General features: G+C 38.8%; 1 protein-coding gene across 1 annotated transcript; it reads right to left on the bottom strand.

Annotated features, from left to right (window-relative positions):
• Positions 1 to 4,281: 4,281 nt before the first annotated feature.
• LOC119746020 (uncharacterized protein KIAA0513-like) lies at positions 4,282 to 23,131 on the bottom strand. The gene is made up of 7 exons (XM_038222779.1): positions 22,267 to 23,131; positions 14,767 to 14,815; positions 10,708 to 10,826; positions 9,171 to 9,247; positions 7,927 to 7,996; positions 6,922 to 7,175; positions 4,282 to 4,633 (listed from the first exon to the last, which is right to left on the bottom strand). The coding sequence occupies exons 1-7, from the start codon at positions 23,034 to 23,036 to the stop codon at positions 4,491 to 4,493; spliced, it is 1,482 nt and encodes a 493-aa protein (XP_038078707.1). The 5' UTR covers positions 23,037 to 23,131; the 3' UTR covers positions 4,282 to 4,490.
• Positions 23,132 to 23,705: the final 574 nt, after the last annotated feature.

The following is a 23,705-nucleotide window of genomic DNA, read 5'->3' as shown; positions in this document are numbered from 1 at the left end:
CAAGTTTATTGCTTGTTGGATTATATCGCCATTATCATTTCAGAAAATTATCATTTCAAAGCCAGTTATATTTTTAAAATAACATGTAGAAACCACAAAGTCCACTTCATCACAGACAAATTAAACTTTGATTCATACTGCAACAGATTTCAAAGCAGAATAAATTGCATTTGGGTATAACAGCAAATGAAACATAAAATCACAGTGTCATGGAATGAAATTTACTTTTGTTTTCATGTCAAGTAAAGTGGCCTTTATGTACTTCCAAAAGACAGTTAAAGATGCGTCACCAGAAGCATGTGTTAATATTCATAAAAATAAACTACCACAAAATTTCACATAAAGTTAATACTGTATAAATAAAAGAACACAAGTTTCAAAACTTTATGTACAAGATTACTGAGGTTCAATAAATACTGAATGAAAGCTGGTTTCCTTGTTTTCAAATTAATGTCTCTTTAAAATGGACCGATCCAGTAAGCCCCGCCCACTGCGCACGTGGGCAAATTAACACGTGCTCATATCCAATGCCACACTGCATTTTCCTGCCGCGCGCATAATACGTGCGTGCACGCATGTCGAACTTTTGTGCACGCACGTCGGACATAAATCAAGGTTGTGATTGGTCAGAACACCATGGGGCGGTGCTTACTGGATGGCCCATTTCACGGAAGCTTGTCTCATGCAACCGGATCTAGCAGAATCCAATGGACACAAGATATTCTTTTGTTAACTGCTCGGATTGGTCAACTCCCGAAAGCTCTAGATAAATTATGCAAGGCCAATAACAACACAATAAGATGGCTGCAATGCATTCCGTCATGGCTACAATTTGACTGAAACTGAATCCAAAGTTGGTTTTTGCTTTCAATATAGACTTTCTTCAAGACAAACATGCATTTTCGATACATGCTCAACTGTTGCTCAAGGGATCGTTAACTTGCTAACCTGTAGTGGCTGTTGATAAAAAATAACCACCTCTTGAACTAAGACTACTTTCACTGACGCAAGTGGTGACTTATTTATATTACAGTTCAATAAATACTTATCTGGCTGACTTTTACAACAATGCTGGCAAGAAAAATAATTGAATAAATTGAAACAGAAAAATCTTAGTGTTATGAAACCAATATTAATTTCATGAACATTTTGCTTATTTTTGCGAAACTGACCTACAGTTAAATTTCACATGCAAAGCAATAATATTCTTATGCAGGGAAATAGTTTTTGCTAAAATATCATGTCAAATTTTTCTTAACTAAAAATAAACATCACAAATTAGTAAAATAAAATCAAGAGTAAACACTGTGAGTTTATAATAAACGATCAAATAACATAAAACATGCAGTCCACAAAATGCACCAAGCTAGATTCCTGTTAAAATATCCAACATTCGAATACGCAAATTATATTCATTGAGATTTTTTTTTAAACTGAGTTAAAAAGAAAAATTTGCTTCCAAATTAAAAACAATTAAATAAATCAACATTTGTTACAAAAGCCCACATCCACATCTGCAGTTCCTTTTCCAGAGGAAACCCAAGTTATCTGTTTGATCAATTCACATATTGCTGTATTGTCACTTTTTTTAAAAGACTTTAGTTTCCTTGTGTGTCAATTTCCCTTCAAAGTTTTGAGTTTTCTATTTAAAGGCAACTCTCGACCCAATTTTGGTCAGCTAAGTTTGTTTTGCTCAAAAAAAAATATTACTTAAAATTAATGTTTCTACGTATACCACGTATAGTATCTCAACCCTTTAAAGACATTTTGGTCCACGAACAATAGTTCCTGAATAGGTATTACATTTTATGTTCATTACATACATGTACATACCGGTACAACAAGGCTACAAAGATATTGCAGTTATACATGTGTTGTAAATTTGCATGCGTCTGTTTCACAACAGAATAAGCCTTTTCGGAGTTCCAACTGCGCATTCATCACCTGTGACAACGCGCATTGTTTGTCTCAAATGGCCTTTGACATCATCGCTCAAAAAGGGTGTTTGTGCATTGTGGGTACTGTCAAAGGGCATTGGAGACAAACAATGTGCGTTATCACAGGTTATGAATGCGCGCAGTTGGAACTCCGAAAAGGCTTATTACAAGGAATGTTATATTATCCTTACAAAAATAAAGGGACGGAAATGTTAGCATTTTACAAGTTTACAAGGAATTATTAACAAAAAAAGAAGAGTTGAATGTCCTTCAAATGGCATCATTTTAATACCTCTCAGCATCAGTGACACGTTTTAAACAATGCCCTTTTTTAATAAATATATTTTCAAAAAGAGAGTTGAAACGCAATAGTATAATTCTACACATATTCCCATTTGTATTAGTTACTAAATACATGTAATGAGAAATTTTACAAATGACAATTTAATAAGCGTTTTTAGTTAATATACATGTAAACCATAACCATAATATAAATATTGCTGTAGACGTATGTAGTTGTTAAACACAGTCATAAGTTACTAAACCTTATACACTTTTAATACATTTTTTTTTACAGGTGAGTTATTGTATAATTCTACACAAACATGTCTGAAAATCTGTCCAATCAATTCCTTTTGCTTGCAAAACATCGAGAGGACTATTTATAGGTATCATTCTTTCCTTAATTTCTTTGAACTGTTATTAGTCCTCTACTGGTTTTAACATGGGAGTCTTTTCTTAACATAACCACACTTATTGCAGTTTACTTAACTCTTTCAGTGCCTGCGAAATTTGAAAAGTTTAACGCCAACTTCGAGCGTTTTTGTTAATTGTTCCAAATTCTGTAAACAAAAAAGTAAATAAGTTTTACTCACTAAATTTGTTGTTGTTGCTCTCTGGTATATCCTTGGTACATGTATATTGGAAAGTCAATAGTAGTCACATACATAGTGCTACACCCTGAAACACTGTCCTGCACACAGGGGAATTCCACACTTTTTGCAGAAAATACGAGTGTCAGTGCTGCGCCCTCTCGCAAGAACTCGAATGAAACAAATAAATACAGATCGTAACTGAATGAAAATGATATTATTAGAAAGAGCGAGAGCGCCCCCTTGTGATAACATGCTTACTCTACCTCGTACATGTACAAGGTTTGGCAATAGTAAGTACGAACATTACCTCGTACATGTACGAGGTTGGCGATTTCGAACTAACAAATACACCTCGTACATGTACGACTTTGGCACTGAAAGAGTTTACATGAATAAAAGTAAAAAACCACTGACTACATGTATGTGTAGAAATATAGGAAACCATGGATGGCCACAACTCTATTCAAGGCAGAAAATTCAGTGTCAAAGCTATCCCGAAATAAAAAAGAAGCAAGATTTGTTTGTTTGTTTGTTTGTTTTTGTGGTAAATTTTGTGGGTTTTTTTGGTGATTCATTGTAGTTTCAGTACATGACAGGAAGATCAATGAGCAAACTTTAAGCACCAATGTTTTCCGTGAGTTAATTGTTGGATTCACAATTTGAACAAAAACCCCTAAACTGACGTGTGTGTGCCTTGTAAATGACATTGCCACAATAGCCCCCTCAGTTGTCAGGAAACAAACTTTACAAAACTTTTACCAAAAACGTTTTCATAAATTTCAGAGAAACTGATATTTTCACCAAATATGTTCCCATTGTAAAAATCATGTCTTGGATCCTTTAACGGAAAAAAACAACAAAGTTACTCATGTAAACCTACAATGTACATAAAGAAACGGTCGCATCCAAGTTTTCTGTCTAGAGGTTTTGTCTGGGTCTTGGTCAACTACATGGTACATAAACATGGGAACATGCCGACAATAGACATACATGTACATGTAGTTATAGCTTTAGAAGCCTGTTTTGACAAGCCTTAAGACTCCCATTTTGTGCACATGCCAATCGCAATATGCATTCTGTCCAGTAGCACATTTCACGAACCAGTGCGTAACTTACACCATGCGTAGGACTTAGGTAGGTAGGTAAAGCGCTCGCCTCTCACCAAGGTGACCACGGTTCGAATCCTGGCCGCGGATCACATGTGAGTAGAGTTGTGTGTTGGCTCTCTCCTGTGCCACCAGGATTTTTCTCCGGGCCCTCCCGTTTTCCTCCCTCTGGAAAAATCAAACACTTTCGATCTCAGGCTGTGCTCCGTGGTCATATATGAGCCGGTGTGGCCGGCAGCCATAGGTGCCTTTACGTGCCAGCGGCCCGACCACGTTGTAGCCGGGTCCTTCGCAATTCAGCATCCCAGCTGCGAGTAAGGATGATTAGCCTCCCAAATTATTATTATTATAACATGCATAAAACCTCTTTATTGTGGCCACCTCCTATGGCAACCTGTCTATTGTGACCACCCTATCATGAATCGCAAGCGCATGACATCTTGTTCCTTGATTGCACAACTCATTTCCAGCTCAGCTCCGCTCCCTTTCCTGTGGCCAAGAAAGCTCCACAAACCTGAATGGCCTCAGACTCCGTGGTAGTCTTACTGCCCTTGCAGTCTGTACACGCTACTTCATGCAACTGCCTCACGTCCGACCTTGCGCTTCATGAAACTCAGTTTGTTAAACGGTCTCTGATGTTTCTTATTCCGGGTGTTTTCCTCCCTGTCTATGTGGAAGTGGTTGCTGATATTGCTCTGAATGAGTTCCTTTTGATCTGAGTTTGAAAAAGATCCAAAGTAAAAATTCAAGTTTAAAAAATTCCGTTCAACATATCAGAAATTTTGATCAAAGTGAGAATAAATTCTCTAAGTTTTATGTTACCTTTTTACATCAAACCTTCACCTTTCTACTGAGGCCTCACCGCTCCTGCATCAATTACATTGGCTGCAGATTGAATCACGTATTCTTTTCAAATTAATTCTATACGTTTACAAAACACAACACTGTCTGGCTCCTTCCTACCTGACCGATTTACTCTTTTTGTATCAATCAGGTAGGGCGGGGCTTAGGTCTTCAACAGACACTTCCCGATTACATGTTCCTATTAACACTAAAACCACAGGTGACAAAGCTTTCTTGATTGCTGGCCCTAGGGAGTGGAACAAGATCCCTCAACACATCCGACTTGCATCGTCAATCATCACCTTCAGGAAATCGCTCAAAACGCATCTGTTTCTTGAAGTCAATTCACCTTTATCTTTTCCTCTCATTATCCCCTGGTTCCCTTGAGTTATTCTTAAATTAAGTTTTTTGTTTTGTTTTTGCCTTGTTTATTTGTAGATTTGTAGTTTTGTAGTTTTGAACAGCGCTTTGATCTCTGTTAAAAGCGCTTTATAAATGCTCCATTTATATTATACCCAAATGTGCACACAGGTGGTAATGTCAACACATGATTTACTTTACAACCGCACAGGCTCTTAAAGTGAAGAGAACACTCTTCAGGTTGAGTTCTTTCCCATGCCCATCAAATATAATGAAACCCTAAACAAGAATTAAACCTGATTAACTAGACAGAATCGTTTGTGTATTTGGGATTGTGATTGCGGCTAGCAAGCTGAGTACAGTAAACTCCGGCTAAACCGACATCGTACAACTCGTCAAATCGCTCAAGTCGGCCGTCTGACTAAAGTACCGATTGTCCGTAATGCATTTCCATTGAATGTTTTATATCTAAGTCGGCTTTTATAAGTCGCCATTTCGCTCAAGTCGTCGTGTTACTCTCGGTCCCCTTCCCATAAAAAGCGTTACAAAATCCTTTGTGTAAGTCGGCATTCAACAAATCACGCATTGACATCAACTACCTGTACTGCGGTTGGCAAAGTGTCGAGTGAAAAGTGGTTTCACACGCCCCGTGATCGCTGCATGCATCAGTGTCGAAAAAGGGTGTCCTACTGCATACATCGCATATGCATCGTGAGCATATCAATACCAGTACCCCCTCTAGGCTGTACGCATGCGCTCTGTCCATTTTGGGGGTCATCTTATTGAATGACTACTGCTGCAGTCAATTCGCTGCAGTCAAAATTTAATTTGTTACTGTGCACGTACATATGTATCATGGTCTCCACTATCAATACCCCAAACGTGATGATACAATTTGAGGATTAATTTGCTGGATTCAACTCAAGTATTAAGGAGATAATCCAGGGTAAATCGAAGCCAATTAGTGCAATGAATCATGTGTGCAAAAGATCATTCATGTAAGTCGGCAAAATGACGACTTACAGCAGATATCGGCATTCGCGTTAGCCATCACAAATTCTCGGGTCCCGAGAGTGCCGACTTAGCCGGAGTTTACTGTACTGTAGTTGAAGGAAAAAAAGGGTGTACTGAAAATGTCAGAATTTGCAAAAGGACTCTGGCTTTAGTCTGAGTCTGCTTGCAAAATTCTGTATGCTCCTTGCATATCTATGTCAGCTCATTTGTTCATTTGAGGTGCTCATTCTGCGAAGTAACCTTGACTTGATTCCTGTTACACAATCTGATATTCAAGTCTATTAACCTTTCGAGCTTCAAACCCAAAAACTTTACGCGGAATGGCCACGGGGAGAATTTTATCACCACACGTGTTTCTAGGTCGATAACCCTGGCATGCCTGGACATGCACAAGATATAGGTCATTCACATTGTCCGGGATTGTTTACAACCTGTCTGAGCTCTGGGCAGCACGAGGGGTTGACACAAAGAGATCGGCGGCACTTAGGGGTTGGCCACTAAGATCTCCAATTACTGCACAAAGGCATGAGCCGCCATCTTGCCTTCTGTCTTTCAACACTCCTTACTCCGGAGTGGCTAGGGTCTGGCCAATGGGAGTCTACAGGCTTGTGGTGTATAGTGGGGGTGAGGATTACATGGAAGCTTGGCCTAATTGGCCCACTGAAAAAAACAAAAATGCCCATATTTGGAAAATGTGGGGACTTTTGCCGTCCGCTCGCTGCGCGAAGGGTTAACAGACTCAGGCAAAGGTCTTGGGTACAACACTGGGGCAGACACGCAACAGACCTGAGCTGAGGTTGCCGATGGTGGCCATCTTGTCGAGGAACTCCTGGCACATCACCCTGGACAGCTCCAGCTCCATCATGTTGTGAAGGAACGTAGCCAGCTGGCCAAAGGTGATATTCTCATTCAGGATCTCGGTGTCCTCTCGTTCCTCCGTGGACAGGTGACGCCAGTTGACCTGATCGTCTGGCTGACGCTGTTTCCTCTCCTGGTGGACTGCGTCGAAGAAGGCTGCGTTCCAGAAACGCAACGATTTCCTGGGAGAAAAAAGTCAAAAGTAGGATGAGTCCAGTAAAGTCCCAATTAATATGAAAAACTCATTGGCAATGAACAAAAATGTCAGTCTGAAAAAAATGCGATCAAAATTTGAACTCATAGTAAGGATCCCTCCCCCCCAAATATTGTGCTACCCTCACATGAAAAATATCAGGAGGGTCGTTTTTTTTGTTTGTTAATGGCTTGCAACTGAGGTCGCCGAAATATACTACAGACCATGTCGTACTTGGTTACACAGAAGTGGATGTTATGGGCACATAATAATAATAATAATAATAATTTGGGAGGCTAATCATGCATCCTTACTCGCAGTTGGTATGCTGAATTGCGAAAGACGCGGCTACAACGTGGTCGGGCCGCTGGCATGTGAAGGCGCCTATGGCTGCCGGCCACATCGACCCATTATGACCATGGAGCACAGCCTGAGATCGAAAGTGTTTGATTTTTCCGGAGGAAGGAAAACCGGAGGGCCCGGAGAAAAACCCTCGTGGCACAGGAGAGAACCAACGCACAACTCCACTCACATGCGATCCACGGCCAGGACTCAAACCGTGGTCACCTTGGTGAGAGGCGAGCACTTTACGCACAAGCCACCTATGCCACAGCTTTCAGCAAAGTTCTTCTTTTTTTTTTGGTCAGTCTTGGGTTAATCCTAAGTATTAGTACAATATCACGTGTTTTATTTGGTGGTTTTTTTTTTCATTTCCAAACTAAACTCAGGAATAGACCCACCATATCGGCTGATCCGTCAGATGACTGTACAAGAAACTCTTACGGGTTGTGTCATCACATCTTGGAAAACCTTGCCATAAAAACACAGTGAGAAAAAAATATGTTATGAGGAAAAAAAACCTTTTGTTTTAGTGGACTTTAAACAGCTTTTCATAGCAAACCCAGGCCATTGCCTTATCTTTGCTTATCTTTTGCCATTGAACTGTGTACTGTGTTGCAGCCCAATCCAGTCTGACCATCTGTACTTACCGGAATAACCATAAGATAAAATTAAAAAAAAAAAATTCCCAGCAGAAAAATACAGGTACCTTGCACACGGCCAAATCAAAACTGCAACACAGCAGTCATCCACATGTACATGTAATTAACGATTATTAACCCTAATATTTAATATTGTTGTGCAATATAACAGAACCTTTAAAAATCACCCTCAAACACAAAAAAGTAACTGTAACAACACTACATGTACCACTATCAAAATAAAGTATGATTTTCAAATCCACAACAATTTCATCTGACACAAATTATGTGGACTGAGCTAATATTAAGAAACTTAGCAACTCTCCTAACAAAAGAAATCACTTTTTTTGTCATGTTTGAACACTGGTAAATTTTACAAAGTGAGCAAATATTGGTATATTTTAAAGAGTGAGCAACATGCATGCGAATGCATTGTAACAAGTAGCAATGCATTTGCTAAAACTCTCTTGCAAATTCAACCAAGATGACCTTACCGGCAGCGCTGTTGCCAGCCCCGAGCATGGGGGGCCCAAGCACGACGTAGCAATTGCTCGCCATGGGGGGCCCGGCCCCAACAGGTCCCAGGAAAAGTCAGGAAATTTGAGAGCCCTATTCTGACGTTTTAGACTCTCCCCCCACCCTCCCTTCATGTACATGTACCTCTCCCAGAATACCCCTTCTTGGTACTTGGTTGGTTCTTCTCCTCAGGACTTCCACACCGGGCCAGAAACACCGGGGCCAAACCCCAAGTGTTACTGGGTTCTTTTACGTTCTTTAGGCCTTATACAACACACGGGACCTCCGGCTCAACGTCCCATCCGAAGGACGAAGCAATAATGGTTAAGTGCCTTGCTTAAGGGCACAAGTGACCGGGCCCGGGCTCGAACCCATGCCACTGTTGCCTCTGAAACACCAGAGCATGAGTCCGGTGCTCTTAACCGCTAGGCCATGACACTCCACCTTCTCCTCACACAGTCAGCTGCACACAGGTATCGCACAATTACCTTCATGTTCATGGTAGAATGTGAAGCACATGTTCATGAGACTCTTGCCTGGTGTGAAGTCATCTGCATCATTGCATCTGTAAAACAACACAGAAGTCGGAAGACATCATTACCCCAAGTTTCCCCTTAATCCACCCACATTATGCACCTGGACTGTTTTGATGCATACACGATGGTGCAGTCCAGTCATGTGAACTGAACACAAGGCTGGATGTGACAATTTACAGTGTGCCATCAAGTTACCGTGAAATATCTAACATGTGTGTAAGGGTACCCTAAGGAGACACGTTATCGTAATTTCTTCGCACGATGGGAGACATCCGTCATTATGTCACAGCCCCCCTTTAGAGGCATAATTTTATTGTCGCAATTGGGTTATATTTGTTGCTCGTGGTCTAATTAGAAAACATACCGATATTCCTGGAAAAAGGACAAGGGAATACTGGGTTAGGGCACATTTTAAGTTTGGACAATTTTGTGCACAAGTCTATGGGGATGTCTCCCAAATGTCCAATCCAGGGTAATTATTATTATGGACTTATATGCGGTAGTAATGGCCCGAGCGAAGGCAAGGGCCATTACTGGCAACCAGGCCCCTAACTGGTTTTTAATAAGATGTTTTAGAACTGCTCTACTACACTAGTTATAATCACAATCATAAATACTTTTATGGTCTAAACAAAATTCTGATGATCGATGCTTTGTCCAACAATTTTACTCCATGTTAAGGCCACTTCTATGGTGCGCGTTGTGCGTGCGGTTTGCTCAACATCTCATTCTCAAGTCCTTACATGGAGCTCATACCAGTGGTTCTCTAGCGAGTGAGGCAACCAGTTGTGGGAGCCGGCGCGGTGGGTACTGCCGTATGTGGTGTGGGGTGCAGAGTCTCGCGACTGGTTTTATAAAACATCATTGACCGGTGTTTAAACGACGGTTTTAAGACCGCCCATTGGAGGGCACCCTCAACCAATAGGAATGGTGTCTCAGGTATTTATGAATGGTGGAAGGTTAGCATGCAATTAACTGGTACGAATGCAAAAACATTTGGGAGACACTTGATCAAAAGAAACCTGCAAATTTGTACCAACATTAAAACCAGGTGAATGACATAAACAATTCATGTGCATGCAGAAGTTGAAACAATTTGGAGATGAAATTTGGTGTTCTTCTCATACTTTGCTCTTCCTCCTTCCTTCCTTGAAAGTGCAGCCTCATATGCATAAGGATAAGCGCACTGCCAGAAACACCGGGGCAAACCCCTTCTCTTTTAGTGATAAGTGTTACTGGGTTCTTTTACGTGCATTATACAACGCACGGGACCTACGGCTTTATGTCCCATCAGAAGGACAAAGCAATAATGGTTAAGTGTCTTGCTTAAGGACACAAGTGTCAAGACTGGGACTCGAACCCACACTCTCTTTCTTGTACAATATCTTAAAAAGTACTTGTCAATTGTTATTTGTGATAATGTTTTAAACATGTGTGCATAAGATATCCACCGAAACCAGTTTTGTAGCATTTTATTAAGTAAACTCACTCAAACAAGCAGACAGCAAAGAACTGGACTAATCTGTAAAATGTCTGCTCGGTGACTTTCTTGGAGTTGACCCGCTGGCTGTCCACCAGTCTAGCAAACCACTGACGACCAATCGCTAACTGCAAACAAAAATCAGTCAATCGTAAAATAAATATTTTTTTTCAATAGATCATATTAATTCAACAAAATACAAAGTTAAGACCCTTATTTTAGGCGAAAAAAAAAAATATTCGGTCTCTGGTCAGACCAAAGTTCCGGAATTGACGCGGCCACGCGGCTTTTTTTTTTTTTTTGGCTTTTTTTTTTTTTTTTCAAGCTTGGATTGTACAGACAAGGTGGGTACTATTTTGCTTTTTTGGTGTCCTCATGTACATTAGTGTCCTCCATAATTTGCCTTGGTGCTTTCGATCATTTGCCTTGGTGCAATTTCCCATTCCTTGGTGCTCTTTGGTAAAAAAAAAAATGAGGAGGTGCGGAAATAGAGGGCGCTGTTGGAGCTACCGCGGAACATTTTGGAAAAAAAAAAGATCGACGCGCATGATTAAAATCGACGCGCGCGCTGACCAGAGACCGACTTATTTTTTTTTTGGCCTAAAATAATTTTTTTTTTTCAATAGATCATATTAATTCAACGATATACAAAGTTAAGACCCTTATTTTACAGCAGTACATGTATTGACCTATTCTTTTGTAATCAAATTATAAGCCAAAATTATCCAACAATTAAAAAAACAGCTATTTCACATAACTTATTATTATTCAGGTTGCCTCTTACAAGGCTACATGTACATGGGATGTACATCTAACATAAAAAAAAAATTGTGTTCAAAATGAAGACTCCAAGCAATGATAGTCAGAAACTTTCCATTTTTAAGATTAGTTAAAAACAATTGTCAAATTGATTGACTTCCACAAGTTCATGTTGTAAACAAAAAAAAGAAGTCAGTGTGATTATTTTCTCCCAATGGGCACCACATTTTCAATAAACAATTCAATGTCAACTACACTTTAAAAAAAAAAACAGCAGTGACCATGAAATGCCATGCAACAGCTGGGTGTGTACTGGAGTAGAAAATTGAGTGCAATAAATAAATAATTCCTGGGAGGTCAACGAGAGAGATCAAACTTTTAATTTACTCCACAGCCAATGACAGCCTTGATGAACAGGAGTTCAAATGGTCAATCGTGACACAAACTGTCCTAGCTAAAACCTTACTTGCTATCATAAAAACAAGAGTCACTGGTGTCATTAAAGGGAATGTACAACATTTGCTTTTGCTGCAATTTTCAGAAATAAATGGGTTTGGAGGATTAGTACATGTATGTTATAGCAAATATTGTTAAAATGACTTGTTTCACGTTTTGGGCTTGTAGATGTTGGAAAAACCAAGAAAACCAATCATGTTCTTGTAGTCTGGTTCCCCGACCCCACTTAAGATGAAACGGAGCAATTTATAGACTTTTGGGAATTGTAAAGTCAGAGAATCAGTCTAGCAGGCTTGTACCCCTTCACAGGTGTGCAATCAATTGCAAAGAAAACAATGAATAACTAAATATGAAAAAATAGAAGCAGGTTTTGAAAAAAGCCAGTTTTTTCCAACGCTGGTCGGCCGACCAGCGTTGGAAAAATACCATTTTTCTTGAGAATGATAGCACACCAGGAGCCACGATTTTACAGGATGCATTAGACTGTCATTCCCTAACAATCCAGTAAGGTATTTCATGATAATTTGATCATTTCGTTTTGTGATGTTTGCAAATGTTGTATCTTCCCTTTAAATAAATATCGATATCAGTTTGTACATGTAGAACAAAGAACTGTCTACATTTTAGTAATGGTGCATATTTCACAACACTGATGGTCTATGTTCTGTGTTTGAAATGAAGTGAAGAGAAAATGTACTGAAATCTCTGAAATCTATTCTCCAATAAAATGCAGATTTATGTATGTGTACGTGTTCTACATAACCCCCGAGGACCGACACACAAAGGCAGAACAACATCCTTTCAGTCCTCGGGAGTTGGGTCTTTTGTTGGAAACGGTCCTCTGTAGTAGGTTTGTGTGCTTAGTCCATGGGAGAGTGTTATATATTACAGGGACAAAGGGAAACACAAAGTATTGTCCTCGGGAGTATAGTAAAACAGAGAGTGTATGTACTGTACATGTATGGGTAGGGTAAGAGTGAAGCAGAGTTACAGCCAACAAGTCAATCACACATGTACAAGAAAGTCGTCTAGTCTCAAGTCAAGTGACATATACATGTTATGATGTACATGTAGTATTCAAATAAGGCCAAGTTCGGGCAAGGACCATTAGTCGACTAGTGGTTGATTTGTGACGTAACTTACGCCTGCGCACTAATAGCAACGTGCGAACGTTTCTAGTCAAACGCTGGTCAAAATGTCATCGCAAAACTTCTGGATCCTGGCTCTCTGCTAGCGTTATGAATGCGCGCGGCTATTGGTTACCAGCGAAGCAACCAACCCCAGTAGGCTGGTTCCAAATAGTCAACTAGCGTCGTCAACCATCGTCGACTAGACAGAGTTCGGGCAAGCGTTAGTCGACCAATGGTCAACTCTAGTCCTTGCACGATCTTGGCCCATGCTGTGATCAATTAGTGGTGGAAGAAATCAGAGATTTCAAAATCTGGTTATTCTAATGTTTTTCAAACAGAATAACGATAACTCTGATTTTAATAGAAGCTTCCATTCAGTTTACAGTCATGCCAACAAAAGTGACGAGTGAGGTGTCCCATGCAATGGCCTCAATGTTGAAGAAAATGGGTTGGAACTCTCTGATCAGTCAAATATTTATTCATATTCATATACCAAGCAGACCACTAGAAAGTGAATGCACTTTACAATCACAGACCACGGAGCAAATGTTCCAGTTGTTTTATTTAGCCTGTGTCACAAACAATTTGTTTAAGATTGGTTTCGTATATATATCCAGTTTCTAAAATCCAAACCAAATAGTGGAATTTTAAACCGAATTAAAAAAAATATCTGGATTTTAATCTCACCACTAAGATCAACGCATTCATTTGCCATTTTCTAATTTTCTTTTGAACTTAACAGGTGCAGCCTCCGTGTAATCAATTTTTCAATTCATAAAGCAAAGTTTGGCTAAAAGTGATAAGCAAGCAACAACTGTACCCGGTAGTCTTATGATCACATTCTTATGCTTAAAGGGAATGTACATCATTGGCTTTTGCTGTAATTTTCAGAAATGAACTATTTGAGGGGTTAGTATAATAGATCAAATACTGTTACACTGACATGTTTCAAGTTTTGTGTTCAAAAATACTGTGAAAACCAAGAAAAACAAACATGTTCAAGTAGTCTGGTTGCCTGACTCCACTTAAGTTGAAATGGATCAATTTATAGATGCCGGAAAATTGTAAGGTAAAGGAACAAGTTTTACTGGCCTGCACTCGTTCAAGAACATGTAACCATTAGCAAACAAAATTTGGACTGAGAAAAATTGGTAAATTTGGAGAGGTATTTGAAAATAGTTAGGTTTTCCCAACGGTGGTCAGCCAACCACTGTTGGAAATTTATACAAAATACCATTTTTCTTGAAAATGACTTCACATCAGGTGCCACAATTTTACAGGATGCTTTTGACTGCCATTTATCAACATCCTAGTAAGGTATTTCGTAAAAATGTGTTGGTTTTGTTTTTCGATGTTTACAAATGTTGTATATTCCCTTTAAGCTACATGTAGGTTTTAATGCAGTCAAAATGGGAATGCATAATTCTCAGAAACAAATTTTGTTACGCTGACAAAACCAAATATGCATGCACAGCTGTTTCTTGTGTTGAAGTACATGCAACCACAAAACTTACCAATTGCTCACCATTCAGCTGCACTATACAATTGGTCCCAGACTTGTAATAAAACTTATGAAAGTTATGATTGACTTGTTATTGCCTTAATTCACACATAGGTCAATTCGAGAGCCAGTAATTTTCAGTGTTCTACTTTTATCACAGTGTTGACCTCACCATTACTATTAAGCTGACCTACATGTAGTTAAGGGTCAGATGTCACTCACCCGGCAATACTCTCCAAACTTGGCATTGTCTTCCTGGCAGATACTGGCACTGGAGGCAAGAAACAACAAACACATACATGTCAAAAATGTGGACATTTTGACAGACCGGTGCTAAGCTTTCACCGTCAATCTGACATCTTGTCTCAAGGGCTTCAGGCCATTGATAATGCCTCGAATGGTCCGACCGCTGTCATCTGACAAAGGGAGTATTTTAACAAAAAGTGCTGACAATTTTGTTAAAATTGTGATTGTCTGATCTGACAAACATCAAGGTAACATCCAAAAGTTGTCACATGTGGTGTTAAATTTGTCCACTTTTTCAGAATACACTTTTAATGTCAAACATGTACATAATACATCGTTGTATAGATTATGAAAGTAACAAAATTCCCATTACAACAAAATTCTCATACAACCATGCAAAAAGAATTCATATCCACTTCCCAATGTTTCACTATTGCCAAACGGACTAACATTGTTCAGATATAGGACTCAACACATCTACATGTACATAGATCTACACATGTTCATGTACATCTACCAGTACATACATGTACCAGTTCTTTGTTGGGGCAAGTTCAGTCAAAAGTCACAAACTGTGTCTGACAGAAATTTCACCCTCTGGCTCATGAACTACATGTACATGTAAACATTTAGCTAAATTAGTTGAAGTATGATCAATCAAAGAAGGTGAGTGAATTCTTGATTACAGTTTTACGTACGCATACTATTTGTCCTACATGTATGTATTTGAAGTCTAACTTGTACAAAAAAAACCCAATTTGGGCCAGCATACATTTCACAGATCAAGAGAGATTTCAGAAAACGGTTAAAATAAAGAAAATCCCATGATGAAGGATCAAAGAGGCTGGATAGTTTCTCGGGGGAGGAAGGAACATTCCTGGCCCCTCCCAATGTATGCCACATTTCCTTTCAATCATGCAGCCACTGTGGTAAAGACTCAAATCTGTAATGCTGACACCCCCATGCACGTGCATTTTTCTTGTATGTACGTGTCTATCCTGCACGTACTGCTCAGACCCTACCACTGCGTAATTGTACAATTTCCTGCATGAGTTGCCGCAAGGACATTCATTTCTATGAATCAACTTTTGAACACTATTGTTTTACCAAGGACAGATTATTGGGAGTAATAACCTAACGTATTCATTTGATCCTTTGGTTGCATTCAGTAGCGTTTGAATTTCTCGTATTCAACATAATTTACAACGAAGTTAAAAAACGCGCCTATTTGTACCGGTATTTTGCAGTGGAAGTTTCAACATGACCCCTTTCATGATAAGGCTTAATTCTCAATATTCCATTTCAAGCATTGAAAATTAAGAACAAGGAGAAAAACCATCAGTTTTGGTATTGTCAAACGTTTGTTTGACATACCGTACCCTGTACACTGTACAGTATATGATGATGCCAGTTGAGTTGGCCCACAATGGCATCACTAATTTTTTCGTTTAATTATTCTGTTTCCATCAGTTTTTCATTGAAATGGATCTGAAATGTTTCATATGGTGTCCAAAGAAAATAAATGAGCAACCCCATTATGCATAAACACGGAGAAAACATGAAGGCCTGCTCAATGACCTGTAATGTACATTGTAAATGTCAGATGTCTCTACTAAAAGCTTCGTCATCAACATGCAAATATTGTCGTCCATGCAAATATTGACAAGTTGTGAAATACATTGTAGGGCTACTGTCAAACTAGAAATGAAAATGATTAAATGTATGTACGGTGTACACATGGATTCACATCCCCACTCATTTGCAACTAATTATTAGCCATGTCATTAGTAAAACAGAATTACAGTGTGTATGCTACAATACATGTGCATAAAGTCTGCTAATTTTGCTGTGTTGGACATTGCGATTTGTACTGTACTGAGAACAGGGGTATGGTGATCCTCAGTAGTAACAGAAGCAATGTGCACGCATTTTGCACTTGAGATAAGTGCACTGAGTGCACTCCATGACAGGTGTGATAATATTCTGAATATTAGCCATCACAATGCTCCGCCATTACTGGAGGCATGGTATACGTCCCGCAACTCTCTGCCTGGACTGGTATGAAACACATTTTGGTAAAATAGGTTTGACTACATACATGTAACTGTGCAAGTAATGTAACTTCCTGCATTGTGTGAATCATACATGTAGGTTTCAAATTAAAACACAAATTGGCATCAGAAAAGAAAAAAAATAAGAAGCGGACGTGATCTGGCAAGGTTTTTAAAAAGACAATTTGAACATTTGAAGTTGCTCTAACTTGTTAACTCATCTCCCGTCCCTAACTACTTTCAGGAACCTTCTGTTTCCTTCATACAATGTACAATTTTAATGTACACTGCATATCATGTGTATACATGTAATTCAAAGCTTTTAACTGGCTGACAAATTTAGCTACATGTACGCCATCATAGCAGTCAAAATCAATCATACATTGTGACTGTTTTTAACAGTAAAGAATTCCGTTGTTCATATGCTTTGACTGGAGGTGATTGATACGCCAGTTACATGTCGTTACCTCTTTTCTATGCTGATGGAATTTGCATATAGTCACAGGGCTCACGCGAAAGTGATCTGACTGTTTTGACTCTGTATTCAAATGCATGGCAGGGGAAGTGGAAGAAAGTTTTGACTGTCTGTGACTGATCAAACAATAGGACGGTTACTATACCCCCCACTTTGCATACATGCACTATCAGTCTGCACGTGACTAATGCCACTTGTCAATCATGCTGGTATGCATGCATACTGGTATCGTACACGCACCGTTGATCTATAGATCCAACAACTCGTGATCATGACAGGAGAGATTTATTGCAAACAGCGGAAAACGGTTCAAAATGAAAGCACTTTTACTTTTGGCCTATATTTCTCCATTGTACGATACAATGAATGCTGGTATGACAAATAACACTTTTGTGAAATCTAAAATGAATGGTTACTCAAAATAAAATATGTTTACCTACATTTATATTATACACAAGTTTACATATATAAATGAAAGTTAAAGTTTTTTTAATATTCAATAAGTACGAAAAAAGAGATGAAAAAGGTCGAGAAAATATGAAATTGGTGAATTACATCTTGCTAATATAAATTGCTCACATTATACATGTATTAGTTGTATGGTCCATGACCATGACCATTTGATTCCTTCTGCTCAGCCAAGCATACAATATCCAGCTCCAAATGTTTAAAGTACATGTACATGTAAGCTGTCAATACATGTATGTGCCCTTTTTCCATGGAAAAGGGTGCCCTTTTACCATGGAAAAGGAAAGTTTGAGTGTCGGGTACCAGTACTTTCACATTCTCCAATAGAGAAAGAATCGAAAGGGAGAATTACCGGTACCTGGTACCTGACAGATTTCAAAATAGAAAGTTACGTGTCATCCGTAGTTTAAGGGAACATGCAACAGGAGTTTTATGACTTAAATACATTTTAAACAGCTTTCTAGCCATGTTACTATGACTTTCCATCTCCTTTGTAGCAGTAAAAGGGAGAAATTTTAGTTTTTATGCTAATGAAAATTTCCATATTCATGAGCCAAAGCCTGATGTCATTCAAGGCAGTACAGAAGTGTCGCCATAGCTTTGTGTACAAATATATCAAACTTTTCTTCATTTTCTTAGAGTAAGTTCCACTTTTTACTTGTTTATCATGTTGGTTTGGACAATAGTAGTGGCCAATATTTCGTCAAAAAAATGGGGGGGGGTGTAATTTTGAAGAACTAATTTTTGTACTGTCCATGCAATTTTGACAAGTACCTTGAGTGACAAAAGCAAAATAGCGCCTTCTTACATGTATTGATGAAAGGATTTGTTAAAAATTTAAAAATTACCACTTTCTGTCACTTCCAATGTAAACAAGTAATTACGATCTTGTATGTATCGTTGCAACACATAGTATGTGCATGAAAACAAGGCGAGCTGAATTTCCACTGCATGTTTCCTTTAATGTATATTTTTCAAAATACTTTTCCCCATTTTTTTATGACCCACCTTAGGCTTATTTCTACAGTACATGTATGTATCAACTGTATGTCTCAAAGCCGACCCTGCACTAAATTGTTTCCAATTTCATGTACCAGTAACTTGTCCACTTCGTGGAACATTTATCAATGAATTTATTGCTTTTTGCACTGATCTTTCAACTGACGTCTCATAAAAATCATACAGCAGTAAACGAAGTGCAAAATACTTGATGCCATACATGTACATGTACATGTACCGGTAGCAGATGTCCAATACATCAACTTGACTTTGAATGTACACTATGGTAAATGGCTGATTGAGCTGTTCAAGGTAGTGTTTTCTGTGTTATAACTCCAACTACATAGCTGAAGCTTAAAGCTATTGTCCATCATTTGCAGCCATTCGAAAAAGTAACTGCCGTATTATTGTTGAAAAACATACTTGGTTGAAAGATAGTAAGTGGACTAACTAAACTCCCTGTGAAACTAAACTTTCTGGCAAGCTATCGTTTTGAAGTAATCAACGAAAGAAGGCCTTTCCAATGGTGCGTCTTAAGATGCACCGTAGGAAAATATAAATTAGTTCGTTTTGTTATTCGGCGCAGCGCGCGCAAGCATTGGCACGACGCACAGGCGCACGCAGTTGCTATAATTCGTCGGATCAGTGCGCGACATCGTGTATAGCTGCAATTCAAAACAATTCAAAACATGATTCAGCAACTTTTGATTTGAAATTGAGATCCTAGAATGTTGTTTTTCTCGGAATATACAGCTGAAGCTGAACTGAAACTTCATCAGGTTAGTTGTTCAGTATCCTTCATTAGATTTTGAGCACTTTTGTTGCTTCAAACGAACAAAATGCACAAATTACAAATGATGGACTAGGCCTATATCTTTAAGTAAAGGATAAAATTCAACACCTACGCACATTGTGCAATACAACTAGGATTGTTAGTGTAACAAATAAAGGTCTTGCCCAGTTGTCCTTGGTTACTTGTAAAGCTCTTTTGTGTGGTTTATGTAGGCGCTTGCCTAGGTGTGGATCGAAACAGGGAAAAAGTTCAGTGACATCGTTATGAAGCCCATCTTTTGGAAAAATTGCAAAATAGTTTTCTCCCAACCTTGAGAAGCTACATTGTAGAAATCACTGAATGGGCTGCATAATGTCGTGCCACTATCTCAAACCTCTCCGGCCCTAACCATGCTCAGTTCAACAAGATTCGGCATATCAATTCAAATGCTCAGTTCAACAAGATTCCGCATATTAATTCAAACGAACCCTTCAGGCTTTGGGTCAGTCACGTTTTGGAGTCGATGGTACAGCCCTCAATTGGTTTTATTCATATCTGACCAACAAATCTCATAGGGTTTTAATCAATGGTAAACTGTCTAATAAATATGATATTGGATGGAGAGTTCCACAAGGATCACAACTCAAGCTGAATCATGTTTTTAAAATTTTTCATGAAATGGCACCAGACTCAGATATGCACAATTATTCTACCAGGGGCAGTTCCACTAATTTTGTTGTTCCAAGAATTAAAGGGCAAGAGTGCACTTCATTTTTTTATACTGGAATTCATCAATGGAATTTACTTCCAAACAGCATCAACTGTTCCAACAATCTTCCTCATTTTAAAAGGGCAGTGAAAGAACATCTCTCTTCTTATTAATTTTGTTTTTTAAGCAGCTGAGATTTTTGTGATTTCTGTGATTTTTTCTTTAAATTATTTTTCTGTTGCTAGATCCAGTGCAATTTTTTTTTTTTTTTTGAACTTTTTTATTTGTACAAGTTTGTACAAGTTTGTATTTAAGGACCCCGATGGAATTAAGCCGTCTTATAAACAGCTTTTCGGGTTATCCTTGGCTTTGTATTTACATGAAATACTTTCGTTTTTTTTATACCATTGTATGTTTGTTTGTTTTTGCCAAAATAAATAAATAAATAAATAAATGTCTTAGGCCCATTACTGTTCATTTTGTATACCAGTCAATTGTTTGACATTGTCAAAGTTCGTCATCCACAGATTCACTGCTACTCTGAATTCTGTCCTGATGAGACTGGTAGTCAAGAGTTCAAGGAAACCAATAAATTATTATTATTATTTATTTTTTTAGGAGTAAAAACAAAGTCTTTTCTTGTTTGATTGTACCGGAATAGAACTTTCCAGCACAACACTACATACTGCCAATTGTTTACATCATCCTCTGCCAATTTAGTAACTACAAAAAAATTACTGTACACATTGCCTGCATTGAAACTTGCTTGCATCATGATCTTAAGCACGACTGTCACTTTTGTAATCATTTGTTGTGATGATATCATTCAAATGTATCCTGTTGAGGTAATCCAACTGTCGATCTGATTCCCCATTTTGTTAAGCAACAAGGAAATCATGTACATGTACATGTACATGTGCATCATAGTACATGTACAACATGTACAATGTACTACTAAATGAACATGTTCAGCCAAAATGTGGACCTGCCTACATACATGTAAGGCCCAAATAAAAAGTCTCCGGTTTCTGGTATGGAGCTTGCCCAAAAAGTGGTGCGGCGATGCGGCTTTTTTTTTTTTTTTTTTACTTGTTTTTTGCTTCAAATGTCGGCTGGTGACTGCAAATGGTGCCCGACTAAACTTACATGTAGTGCAAATATATGGGAGTCCAGAGAGGCCACGTAAAGCTTATTCTCGATCATAACCCCATCTAAACACACGTTAAAATTGTGCAGCAGCAGGATTCCAGTCAAACCAGTGAGTTTGGCGGTTTTGAGACATCATCTTTTATTGAACATTTTTTTTTCTTCATTTTGCCGACGCGCGCGCATACCAGACCAGAAACCGGAGACTTTTTTTTTGTGGCCTAAATTGCACACTCACAGGATAAGGAAGCTATACAACAAACAACAAGGCACAGCTTTCTGTATTGGGCAAATGAAACTAGTTTGATTTAAAAGCAGTGCACTACATTTGTACATTGTACAATGTAATAACACCTTTCTAGTTAAAAAGAAAAATACAAAGCCTCACAACCAGGAACTGACAAGATTCACTTCACAAAAAATAAACAGCTACAGGATTTCAAAATGTAAGCACAATACATGTAAGTGCATATTGTAAAATATGTATGTAAGCATGCATACAAATTTATGATTTCAATGTACATGTAAATTTATGCAAAATGTAGGCCTATGTCATCAGAAAACAATTGTAAAAGTTAAAGTGAAGGAAACTTAATTCTAAAATGCACAAAGTACCTTACTTAGTTTTATTGTGTATCAATTGGCCACAAAAAAAGATAAATAACTCCATTAAAAAGAAAACAAATTCAGTTCTTCTGTCCATAACTACATTTGTACCCCATCACAAAAAATATAATTGTATACAATAATTGACTCATCACTAGGTTTCTTCTTTCATGATAACCGAAACTTAGGACATTAGCATCATAGCTAAATCACTGGAGAAGACAAAACATGATATAAAAACCAAACTAACCTGTTATTGAAGATGCGGTGGACAAGATCCTCCATGAAACCCTTGCATTGTCTCACATCTTCCCCTTCCTCCAACGAGACTGTCTTGTTCTGTTCTTCCATCTTCTCCGATCCAATCTCCCCATCGGCAATAATCACCGCATCCATGTCCCTCTCCGATCGCTTACTCTGCTTGCTCTGTGAGGAGGACTTCCTTGGAACCCGCCACCTCACGTCTTGATTGCTCGCCTGTTCACTGAACACCGAGGACGGGCAGAAGCACAATGTGCCCTCATCACAGCTGCAGTTCCTCATTGTGTCCTCCGTGTCACTCTCCCCCTTTGTGCTCTGGTTATCCGGGCCTGGTTCACGGCAAACACCAGCTGTTTGGCCAGGGTTGTTGTCTTCAAGCTGATCTTGTTGGCCTCCGGCTTGGTCACTCTCTGGACATGTGGTGACCCCTGATGATGACTCTATCCCTTCATAAGTGGTGTCAAGTCCGGACACGCCAGCATCAACCACATGGCTCAACTCCCCCAGGTTGTATTGAAATAAATCCGTAGCTTCAGATTGCACTTGTCCTGAATGCCCTTTGTCAGTGAAACTGAAGCATCCCTTTGTGATAGCAGTACTTTCCAGTTGACTGGCATCAGTCCGTTGACTTGCTGTATCGCTGACCGACTGATCGTTACAACTGACACATCCTGTGGGTTCTGTCCCTGCTCTACTACCAGCGGAAATGTTATTTATGGATTGGCCGGCCTCGCTGACGTCTTCCTGATGAATATTCATGATGGACTAGGGATGCCAGTGATTAATTCACCATCTGTTAGTGTAAACAGAACTGGGACAGATTCAGGTCATGAAGTTTCTATGAGGGAACAATCGGACCAGATAGGTGTGCACAGGTTTTTTGGAATCTGCAACGAAAAAAATTACATTAGGAATAATAAACTGGTTAGTTTACATCACATAAAGTTATGCACAGATCAAGCTTTGAAAGTGAGGGTTTACAGTGTTACAAAGGAATGTCCATGCACATATTTTTTGCACCACAATAATACTTACAAGTGAATATATTTCTTACATTAAAGGGAAAATACAACATTTGCAAACATCAAAAAATAAAACTACCAAATCATTTTGAAATACCTTGCTGGACTGTTAGTGAATGACAGTGTAAAGCATCCTTTAAAATCATGGCACCTGGTTTACTGTCATTTTCAAGAAAAGTGGTATTTTTGTATCAATTTCCAACGCTGATCGGCCGATCAGCGTTGGAAAAAACTGGCTTTTTTTCAAATACTGGCCCCAATTGACCATCGCACTTGTTTGCAATCGATTACAAACCTATGAATGGGTACGAGCCAGCTAGACTGGTTCCCTGACCTTACAATTCCCCAATGTATGTAAACTGCTCTGTTTCTTCTTATATGGAGTCAGGGAACCAGACTACAGAAA

This window comes from Patiria miniata, unplaced genomic scaffold (assembly GCF_015706575.1).
Source record: "Patiria miniata isolate m_02_andy unplaced genomic scaffold, ASM1570657v1 HiC_scaffold_12, whole genome shotgun sequence".
Lineage (NCBI taxonomy): Eukaryota > Metazoa > Echinodermata > Asteroidea > Valvatida > Asterinidae > Patiria > Patiria miniata.
The sequence above is the reverse complement of the archived record's forward strand: the minus strand, read 5'-3'. Positions and strand labels throughout refer to the sequence as shown.